A 14,618-nucleotide genomic window follows, 5' to 3' on the forward strand; every position below is an offset into this window, starting at 1 on the left:
TCCTTACAAAAGCAGCAATTACATCCTTTCAGAAATGTTACAGAACTCGGCTCAAGGTTGATGAAATTCCTGAAATCTTTAGCACTTTGCAAAGTCACAAATACAGGAAAAGAGAGTTCCAAAAACGACTTTCCCGTAAGTAAAATAGTGTATTTCCATTTAAATCTGCAGTTTGTTCACCAGAGCAGTGAGTAGCGAACATTTTTTTCATACCTCACACGTAGTCAGCACTATTCTAGGCACTCATCTCAGTCTCTAAGCAATGAAGCATGCAGTGTAATTAAACCCATTGTACAGATGGGGAAAATGAGGCACAAAGCTACTAAATCATTTGTCTATTATCTACTACCCAGTAACATGTGATTCTGAAATTCTAACCCCCAAAATCTGGGTCTAATAGGCCTTACCTCCTAGAAAACATATCACTTCATCTCTCAAAGGTTGAAAGACCAAACCAAAGATTAAGATAAATGTCTATAGGAATCATCAGGTCACCCCAACAAACACAAATTTCTGAAAAACCCAGTCTACGAGGGTGCAGATGATGATCCAGTCTGGTTTTAGAGTCAACACTTACTCTCCTATAATTTAAGGCTATTTTCTTTACATTTCTCCCTCCTGTTATTATAAGGCATTAAAAATTTCATTGAACATGTAGAGAAGGTAAACTGCAGGAACATTATTATATAAGAAAAATATAAAAATGACTGCAACTGAACTGATTTATTCAAACCATAGTACCTTAACAGTACATAAGTTTAAAATAAAGAGGTTCCTTATTACAGAACCCCTCAAAGGATTACATATGAAGAGGTTCTAATGGATCTCAACTGCGCACGTGAAAATGAGGAAGGAAACTTGGTATAAGAAAGCAGAACAGCATTTGCTTCATATGTCTTTCATGGGCTCAACTAATGACTGCCTCGATCTATCGGAAGACAGTGAGCTGAGTTTCCTTCCAAACAAAGGTGAATTTCAACTGTTATTATGAATGGCTTGCTTATAAACGATAGAGTATTTTCAAGAGGGAAAAATGCTTTTTTAAGTTTAACATTCTATAAACCATAGATTATTAGCACAGGAAATGACACAGTGTTCCCCAACACTGTGAATACTTTTACCTCTTAGCCAGTTTTATTTTACTGCCATGTTAGTTAAAAGTAGAACCTGTGAATGGGGTAGAATCTGTTATTTGGATTTCGTAAGGGTGTGAAAGGAATGGGACTGTTAATTAAATACCTGAACTGTACTATGGGCTTTAAAAATGCTAGCCAGAAACAACATGTGCTTTCTCAACTGATTTATTAAATGTGATGAATAAATTTAAGGTGTAAACACGCTGCAAACCTAAAGTCTATTTTTAACAAGGAGCATTCTGAAATCATGAAATGCTTCTTGTTTTACTTTGTGTATATGTTTTTTAACAGCTGACACTGGAAACCATGAATGTGACAGTGATGAAGGGCTTCAACGGGTCTGAGCGGTGCCCCAGAGACCTGAGGACAGCACAGCTAGTGTTCCCGGCCATCTACACTGCTGTTTTCTTCGTGGGCATCCTGCTGAACAGTTTGGCCCTGTGGGTGTTCATTCATATTCCCAGCTCCTCCACCTTCGTTGTATACCTCAAAAACACTTTGGTGGCTGACTTGATAATGACGCTCACGCTTCCATTTAAAATCCTCTCTGACGCCCGTCTCGGACCCTGGCAGCTCAGAGCCTTCGTGTGCCGTTTCTCTGCCGTTATCTTTTATGAGTCCATGTACGTGGGCATTACCCTGCTGGGGCTCATAGCTTTTGACAGGTTCCTCAAGATCATCAGACCTTTCGGAAAATTCTTCGTACAGAAACCTGCTTTTGCAAAAGGGGTCTCAACCCTCATCTGGCTCTTTTTGTTCCTCCTCTCACTGCCAAACATGATCTTGAGCAACAAGGAAGCAACGCCATCTTCTGTGAAAAAGTGCGCCTCCTTAAAGGGTCCTCTGGGGCTGAAATGGCATGAAGCGGTGAATTACATTTCCCAGTTCATCTTCTGGACTGTTTTTGTCCTAATGCTTCTCTTCTATACGGTTATTGCAAAAAAGGTGTATGATTCTTACAGGAAGTCCAAGAGTAAGGACAGCAAGAACAACAAAAGGCTAGAAGGTAAAGTGTTTGTTGTTGTGGCTGTCTTCTTTGTGTGTTTTGCTCCGTTTCACTTCTCCAGAATCCCATATACTCACAGTCAAACCAACAGTAAGACTGATTGTCGACTGCAAAATCAACTGTTTCTAGCTAAAGAATCAACTCTCTTTTTGGCAGCAACTAACATTTGCATGGACCCCTTAATATATATACTCTTATGTAAAAGGTTCACAGAGAGGCTACCGTGCATGAAAGGGAGGCAGATCGCAGCATTCACTCAGGAAAATCATACGAGTCAGTCGGACAATATAACCCTAGGCTGATAACTTTATCATAGTTAACTATTTATTGATGAGACTTCAAATGACAATTTACTTAGAAATCAAACCAAGGCAATAAAAAAAATGGATTAGAACAAAAGTTTTGTTACTTTTTACTATCCTGGTTCATAGAATGGATCATGTCAACTTTAATTCACTGTAATCTATTCACAAGCAGAATAATGCCTTAGTAAGAGAAAGCACAATAGGAAGCAAATGGTGGCCACTAGAGGTCACCTTTTCAAGAGCATTCACTTCCACTTTGGAAAAGGTGTATTATGGGGAAATGTATGTTTCTAAAAACACATATTTTTTTAAATATAAAAAAATATATTCCTTCACTCTAAAATGCCTCTTCACATTCTTTTGCACATGTAATTCAAACAACACTACTGCTTTTGTATCCCACTTGCCAATTTAGAAAACCAACAACAACAAAAAAAACAACTTGCAAGTCCTTTGGTGAAAGCTGAAGCTAGAAGTTGAAACAGATGCTAGATGGAAAGCCTCTGGGGAGTAGGTCAGAAAGCCCTTTACTCCAGATGAAGGTATTTCTCCTTACAATTACCAATGGCCTCTTCCCCAGTATGCCACTACACTACAGGATGCACAGCAGCAGTATTAAGTCACATAAAATACCATAATACATCCTAAGTGTGTACAATGCGAGAGTAAGAATACTGTATTCTTATTCTTTGGCATCTTCCCTCTGCCCAGCAGATACTCTAACGGTGGTTCAATATTCCACCTATTCAGCAAAGCCTTCCAGCACCTCCACGCTCTTTATCTCTGGTTCAATCTCTGGTTGAAAACAACTACTTCTCCCACATCTGGGTAGAAACTCAATGCAGGTTTCCTATAGTTAGCAGTATTCTAATGCATCCTCTAATGATGGTCAGGATTCTTTAAAAAAGGTAACATACTTTAAAGACAGAAATATGTCATGTTTTCTTGGTATCACCCATGATACTTTCAACAGATAATAAATTACTAATATTTTAAATAAAATATGTCACTATGCCATTTCTTGGTATGTATATAGTTAGAAATGCTGACCCACAATCAATAATATCCATACTGGGAAATTTTTAGAGGATGATGACCTACTTGTACTTATATATCTCCGCATTTTCCCGAATCCCTTTGTGGTTAAAAAAAAAAAAAAAAACCTTAAAGTATGTTCATCTGCAATTGTGGGTGCTGATTTGTGCCTTCTAGATAAAATGTGCAAAGGAGTACTCATGCTCTGCAGATATGCCAGTAGCTCCAACACAACCATCAGAATGTGAAGCCCACGTCTTCTTCCATGGCCCCAAAGACCCTGGAACTTGCCCGACCCTTCTAGTCTTTTCTCCTAACTGTTCTTCCATCCCTGGAACTCTCTTATATAAGTTTATAACTATCAGAAAATGCCATGCTCCTATTTTACCCCTGTGTCAATGAACTTACAAATTTTCCTCTGACTCACCAAGAAAACATTTACCCATCCATGGAACTCTAAGTTGCCATTACTCAGTCCATGAAATCTCATCTGGCTAACCTCCCAACATCCAAACCCAATCACTCCCTCATCTGTATGTTGTCATACCTCAAATATTGTAATGATCACATTGCTTTGTAATTACTGATTCACAGATGTGTCTACTCTTTTAATAACCTATGTGCACTTATGAGAGCAGAGAGTGTGGACCATTGCACAATCAATAAATATTTGATAAAATATAACAAACCAAACTACCTTTATTTTTATATACCAGAAAAGCAAAAGGGAAGCCAATTCTCACTGACGTTTTACTTTTCAAAACATAACATAAATTTCTTAAAAGCTCAAGCTCCTTTTAGTTGGTCTCCTATGCATGTACACAGAAGCCTGGGAAGCGGGGGCATTCTTGGGTTCATCAGTGAATGACCAGGAAGGAAGGAGGATTACTGAACAGTACATGTATAGCTTGGGGGCCAATGTCTGTCATCATTTCCATTTTAGAGCCACTGACAAAATGCTTAAGCTATGTACTGTTGGTTTTGGTTAAATAAAATTTGTAACTGTAGCATATCACAATCAGCAAAACTCTTAGAAAGTACTTTGAAGGCCTGATTTTCATTTGCAAGAAGAATTAAGTCATAATGACTATTAGAGATGCCACTAAACTCATGTTACCTTCACTGAGTACATTATGTGATCATGAGCAGACTCTAATAATGTATTATAAGTAACTGCATCTAAGCCACCCATCAAACTAGGCTTGGTGATATAACCCATGTATATTTTACATCTACATAGTTTCAATATACACTGAATGGATATAGACAAGAAATATATTTTAGAACTATCTTTCAAGATAAAATTTCAGTAGTAAATCTGTCCTCCAGAGATATTTATTTTATATTCCATTATAGTAATACTACAGTCAAAAGCAGACTACGTGAGGTATAGAATGAAATAATCTACCAAGAACTTAGAGAAGAGTCATCATAAAATCACATTCACAAAATGAAAAGCAACTACCTGAGAAGAACTTCCCAAACTAGCAATCACAAACACTAAAATCTAGAAGACTCACAGAATGGGGCACTATAGCCATAGTCATTAATGACACAGAAGACAGGTGGGAAAAAAGAGTAGCTTTGGTAAACCCCATAAGCTCATAGCACAATGAAGGGCTTTTGTAAAAATCTAAAATGTAAATATTTATACTGAATAAGGCCTATCCAAATACCCCTGATGCAGGGGAAGTAGGACAATGTATTGTCCCGACACAGAATTATTCTTCGGAAACCAAGAGAAAGCACTGTAAAGGGGGAAGGAAGAGACAGAGAAGCAGCGTGAATTCCCAGCTCACAGGAGTCAGCGGGCTGATAAAGTGATCGTGACATCAGAACATAAAATAATTGTTCAATTCAGTCGTGTTCATCTCATCACTTCATACATTCCAGATTCATTTAAATGCAGCTTGTTCCATAACTTTCTAAGGTCTTCTTTCTGAAATTCTCTCACCATCTCCCTGGGTAAACTGTATTCCTCCAGTAAGTTAACAGATCAAAGTGCACATACACATCGATGTCACCAGAACAAAACCTCCAAGCAGAGGAACCCATACCCAGTTGTGTGAACCCTTAGGAAGCACATGTTGAAAAGCAGCCCTGGCGTGCAATTTACACATCATTTGAAGTGCCTAAAAACAAAACACAACACTTTAAACTTGACATGGAAACCAAACATAGGTAATATGAATATAGTACATGTGTGAAATCAGTAGTCAAACTTTAACAGGTACCAGAACCAGCTCTAAGAGTAGATCACTAGGCCTGCCCCCCGAGTTTCTGACTCACTAGGTCTGGGCTGAAAACTGAGAAGTTTCCAGGAGAGGAGATAAGGATGCTATCAATTTGGGCCACATGTTAAGAACCATAAAGCACAGTACTCTTGGACATGAATGTCCAACGGTGGGATCTGTCAACAGGAGACAAACACGACTGTTATTAAGGGAGCAGGACACATGTAAGGTGACAGGCAGTGACATGAACTATGGTTACCTGGAAAGTTCGTGTCCCACCTGGGGGCGGGCATCTACTTATTCAATGCCAACTGTTGGCACAGGAGGGAATTTGGACCCGGAGTTGCTAGCTGGTAGCCACAGCGGTAGTAAAATCAGCACCAGCAACAACAAAAACAAAACACAGTATCTACTATTTACTGTGCACCAGGGAAGTGTGTCAAGATCTTTAAGTATACTGTTCCCATCAATAATCCCAGGAAGCCTGTCAAGTACCATGTGTGCACGCTCTGCACACACAACTCTGCAACCCCATGAACCATGGCCCACCAGGCTCCTCTCTCCATGGGATTTCCCAGGCAAGAATGCTGCAGTGGGCTGCCATTTCCTACTCCAGGGTATCTTCCCGACCCAGAGATCAAATCTGCATCTCCTGCACTGCAGGCGGATTCTTTACCACTGAGCCACCTGGGAACACCTAGTTAGACCTTCCTAGACTTGGTCTAGGAAAACCTAGACCAAGTGCTATAGTTATTGCCAATTTAGATATAAAGAAGCTGAGAAACAGAAGTTAAGCAACTTGCATGGGGTCAAAGAGCTTGTAAGTAACAAAGATAAGACTACTTTAGACTCTGGTTTCTGACCTTAACCATCTATCCTTAACAACTATCTACCACAGATTTTCTAATGTTCTCAAGAGAAACCTTAAATCCAGTCTCTTCTGCCATATTACTTGTTATTTTCCCTGGTGGCTCAGATGGTAAAGCATCAGCCTGCAATGTGGGAGACCCGGGTTCTATCCCTGGGTCGGGAAGATCCCCTGGAGAAGGAAATGGCAACCCACTCCAGTGCTCTTGCCTGGAAAATTCCATGGACTGAGAAGCCTGGTAGGCTACAGTCCATGGGGTTGCAAAGAGTCAGACAAGGACTGAGCGACTTCAATTCACTTCACCTCCATAGCCACTCCCCCACTCCCTGGCCCCAGAAAAACAATACATCATGTGTGGGCCACAGCAGCCCACATACTGCCGGCTAATTATCCTTGACCTCGAAGCTAACAGGCACCTCCCAGGACCTTACACTCCTTTACTGTGTGTGCGGCATATCGCTATGTATGACCTTACAAGGATTATTACCCTTCTATTTCTCACTCTATCCCAGGAGATGGACACTACAGGGCTCCCTGAAGGGGAAGAAACAAAAAGAAAACTGAGGCACAAAGTGAACAGATGCCTTGTGCTGGTGCCCATGACCCCAGCACCAGCAGAGACAGAGCTGGAACAGACACCCAGCGGGTGGCCTCCAGACCACACCTCACAGACAGGACAAGCCCAATTCCTCCAGGGGTGACCTCAAGCCCCCACTGTGACACTGATAAGAAGGGGGATCCCAAAGAGAGAGGTCTCAACACAAAAGAGTTTCAACAACCTCAGGGATATGCACAGTTCCACCACGAGTCCTCAGAGACCTGTGGGCGCCCCTCCAGCCCTTAAGAGGAGTAACATCACAAAGCGTAGGATAGCTGATTCATTGAGCCCATCAACCCTTCATCGTGTGCTTCATGCAGGGCCCCTGGCCTCTCTAGAGTCTGCACACAGACAACCATGAATAAAAATGTGGTTTGTGGAATGTGGTCACTCACTCAGTCGTGCCCAACTCTTTGCAACCTTTTGGACAGTAGCCTGCCAGGTTTCTTTGTCCACAAGATTTTTTCAAGCAAGAATACTGGAATGGATTGCCATTTCCTTCTCCAGGGAATCTTCCCCACCAGGGACTAAAGCCGCATTTTCTGTGTTTGGAGCATTGCAGCAGGTTCTTGACCTGTTGAGCCATCAGCTCCCAGAATAAGAGACAGAATTAGCTCACCAAAGCAGCTCAGAGAAAAAGGCAGCTAATGCCGGATGGACAAAGTGAGGAAAGGTTCGGAGGAGGTGGAAGTGTGAGCTGGGCCCTGATGAAGAACCAGAGCCTTTGAAAGGAGACCCTGCAGCACTCAGAGCAATTTGGAGGAAAGTTCAGGGGCTTGGGCACTGAGCTGTGGTCCAGTGAGAGGGGCCACGGGGTCGGGGGTGGGGGGACTGTTCAGGCTGCTGAAGCGTGTGTGGGGGTGGGGGATGAGCCTGAGAAGTGAGCATGGGGCCCCATGGCACAGCACTTCGGGGTTGTTGGGGTGTTTGGAGTTCTCTCTGAGCCACTGCAGGTGGCTGAAGTGAAGACTATGTTCTCTATGCTGTGCTTTAGGAAAATCAATTTGTCAGCAAGATGATGATTCTGGATTAATAGAGCCACTGAGGCTAGGAGATCAATTAAAGAAGTCTTTCATCTATACACTGTTAAGAGCCAAGTGGAAAGAAATCTGATATGGACCTTCGAGACATTTTCAGAGAGAGAGAGGTTTTGAGTCCAACACCACAGGACAGAAGGGGTTTCTATATAAAACGTATGTGATAACTATGCAAAATGTATTCTCAATGGGGTCCATAATCCCCCTTGCACCCCCTCCCAATCAAGAAGCATTGCTTTGAGGAACATTAGCTTGGATGACGTGCTGTACCATGAAGTTATGTTGAATATGAAGCACCAGTGAGGGAGCTGAGTCAAGGAGACTACCTAGTGGAGGCAAAATATGGATCCAGGGCTCTCAAGACAGAGCCAGATCAGAAGCTGTGGGAATAATCTTTCCCAAGAAAGGGAAAAAAGAAGGAATGAGCTATGCACCTCAGAGGCCACGCTACCCAAGTCTCACGGACAAAACAGACAGAAAAGGAGGAACGGTGCCCGGGACTGGATCGATGAACGACAAGGAGCAACAAGACGTTCCCTGGGAACCAAGGAACAAGAGAGATTCAAGGAGGAAGTGATAGTCCACAGAATCACACACTCTGGGGAGGTCGAATGTGACGAATGGACAACTGTGAGGTCAGTGGTCACTTGAAGGAGGAGGTGGGTGGAGCCCCAGTTTCTAATGGGAAGGGAGGGACAATAAGCTACTCTCGCCATGAAGGACCAGTCAGTTGACAAGCGTTGCAAGGGGGAAATAAGAACAGCTGTTAGATTAGCTCAGCTTTTTCCAAGCATTCCTAAGAACAGCTGAAGTAGCTTCTTCCCATGTTTCTCATGCAATGCACAGGAAAGATGATCCACCTGAAACAGGCAACAGAGCAGGCACACAGATCACACGATGGGTAGAACCATACGACCAAGAAAACCAGCTGTGGCCAGAAAACGGGTGTGCCAACGTGGCAAACCCACGTTCCCTGGGTTTCTGATGCCCAGCCCGCACCCATTCTAGTACAGTACAGGGAGAAAGGGATTGGGGATCACCATTAAGTGACAGGCATGAAAACAGAGAATATGGGGAGGAGTAATCAAAGAGAAAGGAAAAATGAATGAAAAGGGAACTGAATTTGAGACTCATAGTAGGTAACTCATGCTCAGTCACTCAGTCACATCCAACTCTTTTTGACCCTAGGGACAGCAGCCCACCAAGCTTCTCTGTCCATGAGACTCTCCAGGCACAAATACTGGAGTGGGTTGCCATTTCCTACTCCAGGGGATCTTTCCAACCCAGGGATCGAACTTGCATCTCCTGCATTGGCAGGCAGATTCTTTACCACTGAGCTACCTGGTAAGCCCCATGGTAGGTAAACCAATGATTTTAAAAACTCAGAACTTCACTCAGCATGTGAACATTCACCTCTTCTGAAATAAAACCTACTTGACAAATGTAACTTTCTAAAGCATCAGTTCAGTTCAGTTGCTCAGTCCTGTCTGACTCCTTGTGACTCCATGGACCACAACATGCCAGGCCTCCCTGACCATCACCAACTCCCAGAGTTTACTCAAACTCGTGTTTATTAAGTCCATGATGCCATCCAACCATCTCATCCTCTGTCGTCCCCTTTTCCTCCTACTCAATCTTTACCAGCATCAGGGTCTCTTCAAATGAGTCAGCTCTTGGCATCAGGTGGCCCAAGTATTGGAGTTTCAGCTTTAGCATCAGTCCTTCCAAAGAACATCCAGGACTGATCTCCTTGCAGTCCAAAGGACTCTCAAGAGTCTTCTCCAACACCACAGTTCAAAAGCATCAATTCTTCGGCACTCAGCTTTCTTCACAGTCCCAACTCTCACATCCATACATGACCACTGGAAAAACCAGAGCCTTAACTAGATGGACCTTTGTTGGCAAAGTAATGTCTCTGCTTTTGAATATGCTATCTAGGTTGGTCATAACTTTCCTTCCAAGGAGTAAGCGTCTTTTAATTTCATGGCTGCAATCACCATCTGCAGTGACTTTGGAGCCCAAAAAAATAAAGTCTGACACTCTTTCCACTGTTTCCCCATCTATTTCCTATGAAGTGATGGGACCGGATGCCATGATCTTCGTTTTCTGAATGTTGAGCTTTAAGCCAACTTCTTCACTCTCCTCTTTCACTTTCATCAAGAGGCTCTTAATTCTTCTTCACGTTCTGCCATAAGGGTGGTGTCATCTGCTTATCTGACATTATTGACATTTCTCCCAGAAATCTTGATTCCAGCTTGTGCTTCTTCCAGCCCAGCGTTTCTCGTGATGTACTCTGCATATAAGTTAAATAAGCAGGGTGACAATATATAGTCTTAACGTACTCCTTTTCCTATTTGGAACCAGTCTGTTGTTCCATGTCCAGTTCTAACTGTTGCTCCCTGACCTGCATACAGGTTTCTCAAGTGGCAGGTCAGGTGGTCTGGTATTCCCATCTCTTTCAGAATTTTCCACAGTTTATTGTGATCCACACAGTCAAAGGCTTTGGCATAGTCAATAAGCAGAAATAGATGTTCTTCAGGAACTCTCTTGCTTTTTCCATGATCCAGCGGATGTTGGCAATTTGATCTCTGGTGCCTCTGCCTTTTCTAAAATCAGCTTGAACATCTGGAAGTTCACGGTTCACGTATTGCCAAAGCCTGGCTTGGAGAATTTTGAACATTACTTTACTACCATGTGAGATGAGTACAATCGTGTGGTAGTTTGAGCGTTCTTTGGCATTGCCTTTCTTAGGGACTGGAATAAAAACTGACCTTTTCCAGTCCTGTGGCCACTGCTGAGTTTTCCAAATTTGCTGGCATATTGAGTGCAGCACTTTCACAGCATCATCTTCCAGGATTTGAAATAGCTCAACTGGAATTTCATCACCTCTACTAGCTTTCTTCATAGTGATGCTTCCTAAGGCCCACTTGACTTCACATTCCAGGATGTCTGACTTTAGGTGGGTGATCACACCATTGTGATTATCTGGGTTGTGAAGATCTTTTTTGTACAGTTCTTCTGTGTATTCTTACCACCTCTTCTTAACAGGCAAATTTGGCCCTGGAGTTCAGAATGAAGCAGGGCAAAAGCTAATAGAATTTTGCCAAGAAAACACATTGGTCACAGCAAACACCCTCGTCCAATAACACAAGAGAAGACTATATACATGGACATCCCCAGGTGGCCAACACCGAAATCAGATTGATTATATTCTTTGCAGCCAAAGATGGAGAAGCTCTATACAGTCAGCAAAAACAAGACCAGGAGCTGACTGTGGCTCAGATCATGAACTCCTTTATTACCAAATTCAGACTTAAATTGAACAAAGTGGGGAAAACCGTTAGACCATTCAGGTATGGCCTAAATCAAATCCCTTATGATTATACAGTGGAAGTGACAAATAGATTCAAGGGCCTAGATCTGATAGACACAGTGCCTGATGAACTATGGACGGAGGCTTATGACATTGTACAGTAGACAGGGATCAAGACCATCCCCAAGAAAAAGAAACACAAAAAAGCAAAATGTCTGTCTGGGGAGGCCTTACAAATAGCTGTGAAAAGAAAGGAAGTGAAAAGCAAAGGAGAAAAGGAAAGATATACCCATCTGAATGCAGAGTTCCAAAGAATAGCAAGGAGAGATAAGAAAGCCTTCCTCAGCGATCAATGCAGAGAAATAGAGGAAAACAACAGAATGGGAAAGACTAGAAATCTCTTCAAGAAAATTAGAGATACCAAGGGAACATTTCAGGCAAAGATGGGCTCAATAAAGGATAGAAATTCTAAGGCACAGCAATAGAATATTCAACTTTGTTTTTTAAATTCAGCTTAAACATTATATGCCTGTATGTGATCATATTTAGTGGTATTCATCTTATAAGAGTTTTAACTAATACATATCTGAATAGTTTCATAGTTATAAAAAATCATAGCTTTGTGCATTAAATTTTTATCATATCCATATCATATTTCTCTATGCTTTTCATGCTTTTTATTCTATTTAGTTCTATCACTGAAATTTCCTGTAGCAAAGGATGCCTGAACTCCTGAGCGAAGCATTAACCTGAATGCCATGACCCTGCGGAGACCACTCCTCTTCTTAACCCACATAGCCTGGCCTCAACTTTTATACCTTCCCACAATATCCTAATCTGGAATAAGCTAGCCCTGATTTCCTCCTTTTCAGAAGAGAAAGCTATCAAGAAAGACTATAAAAAGTATTTCAAGTATCACCATGACATCACTAAAGGAAAACCAAGAGCTTTCTAAGGGTAACCAAAACATTATTAACGGCTTTGACTTTCTAGTTGGAATTTATAATCATTCCAACTTTACATTCAGAGAAATTACTGCTATTTATATTCATTTATATACTCTCCCTCTGCCCTCTGATCAAAAACAAAAGCAAGACGAAACAAACAAAAAATGATACTGTTTACTAAGCACCAACCAAGTGTCAAACACTGTAGGAATTATCCTATAGATCATCCCATTTAGACTTTACACCCTTACAAGGCAGCCATCTTTCAGAAGAAGAAACTGAAGCTCAGATGTAATAATGACTTGCCCAAAGTAAGAAAGCTCCTAAGTGGACAGGCTGAAGTTCACAATGGAATCTATAGGACCCCCAGTTACAGGGCTTATGTATCAGTACTGACAGCATCCCTCACAACCAAGACTTCCAAAATGAGGAGCTGAATCAAACAGCAGAACACAGGAGAGAGTATCAATATGAGGGCAGGAGTCAGATGCAGGCGTATCTCCAGATTTGTCTCCACAGCATCCCTTCCCTTTAACTGACCATTACAGATGAAGTTCTCATACCAGAAAAAGGTAAGCAGCTTTATATAAAGCAGACCTAATAGATACTAATCATTTCAAAGGACAGATTAAACACAGTAATTCAAACACAGGGACCTAAAGATACCAATCTCAGTGAGGACAACATTAAAGGGTTTGTAATAATTATACTCAGCACAAATCTCAGCTACTGACTAGATGGTAAGCCACAATTACAGTGATTTTTGTACACAGAGATGGGACAGGAAGATCTGGTGATTTTACAACGACCCTTGTTGTATGTTCTGGCTACATTCGAAAGACATGGGCATTCCAGACATATCATATGAACTATGTTTCAATTAGACCCCTGATCATCTTTGTTTTGTAATAATGGGATCGAGTACTGGGGGAAGGATTTGGAGGCCCTTTATGTGTGTGTTTTCCTTTAAGAAGAAATGGATACATCACAGATTATAGAGACAGAGAAAATTAGACAACAAGTTCTGTGCCTACCAACACTGGAGACAGGAACATTGTGCCCGGGTCCAGGCCAATGCAGAGAAATCAAATAAAGGGAGCAGAGAGGAAGCAGACATATGCAAGGGAGAAACGACTAGAAGACCAAGGTAAGCCTTAGCAATCCATTTGCAAATGGCTCAGGTTCAATCTCTGGGTCAGGAAGATCCCTGGAGAAGGGAATGGCTACCCAGTCCAGTATTCTTGACTGGATTTTCCATGGACAGAGGAGCCTGTCGGGCTACAGTCAATGGGGTCACAAACAGTCAGACACTGAGTGACTTTCACTTCACTCATCCTAAAAAGTGAGGAAGCAGAGTTTATTCCAGGATTTAGGAAGATTTATCAACATCACCACCTATTTTCATTCTTCTAAAGGTATTAGAAACAGTCTCTCCTTGAGGCCTTCTGTCTCTTTAAGAACATATTTTGAAAGATTACACAGATTCTTTTCTAAAGTTCACTGACAGAATCCTAGTTTTGCAGAACAATGAAGCTACGAAAATTTGAATCAATTGCCCAATATTCCAAAGCAAAAGTGATTTTGGAGTCATGAACCAGGTCTCTGTCCAAAACAAGAGTATAGATATTCATATTTTATTTCAAGTTTTTACACACCAATGTAGATTTTGGATTAATATGTCCAAAAGGCCTCAGAAACATTTAAAAGTATTTCCATTTAAGTGTCCCATGGGCTGGACCTAGCAAATACAGAGCAAACCAATTTTTAAAAGCCAAGGAAATTAAGGAAAAAACAAAGAAAGCAGAGAGATTGTTCTAAAGAATAAAAGAATAAACCAGTAAAAAAAAAAAAAAATGAATGCAATGTGAAACTCATTAGTTTCACATCAAAAAATTATAAAGAATGTTACTGGGAATTAGCAAAATTCAGACTTAACATTAGAATTTATTATTGTTTCAGCAGTAATCGCTTGATTGATAATAGTGCTGTGATTAGTAGGAAAATACCCTGATTCTTAGGAAATACATGCTGAAGCAGTTAGGGCTGGGACACCAGTCATAATGACTTCAACTTCAAATAGGTCTCCCTCAAAAATGTGTGTTGAAGGGGAGGGAAAGGGGAGGATGTGAAAACTACCAA

At 41.5% G+C, this 14,618-nt stretch overlaps 2 protein-coding genes across 9 annotated transcripts in view; one reads left to right on the forward strand and one right to left on the reverse strand.

Moving 5' to 3' along the window:
* MED12L (mediator complex subunit 12L) overlaps nucleotides 1-14,618 on the reverse strand; it is a 363,479-nt gene that overhangs the window by 101,208 nt on the left and 247,653 nt on the right. The gene's annotated exons all lie outside the window — the stretch shown is intronic.
* Nucleotides 831-2,790, forward strand: P2RY13 (purinergic receptor P2Y13). Its single transcript, XM_006070233.4, has 2 exons — nucleotides 831-968; nucleotides 1,428-2,790. Exon 2 carries the CDS (start codon nucleotides 1,443-1,445, stop codon nucleotides 2,442-2,444), a length of 1,002 nt encoding a protein of 333 aa, XP_006070295.1. The 5' UTR covers nucleotides 831-968; nucleotides 1,428-1,442; the 3' UTR covers nucleotides 2,445-2,790.

Source organism: Bubalus bubalis, chromosome 1 (genome assembly GCF_019923935.1).
Source record: "Bubalus bubalis isolate 160015118507 breed Murrah chromosome 1, NDDB_SH_1, whole genome shotgun sequence".
NCBI classification, from domain to species: domain Eukaryota; kingdom Metazoa; phylum Chordata; class Mammalia; order Artiodactyla; family Bovidae; genus Bubalus; species Bubalus bubalis.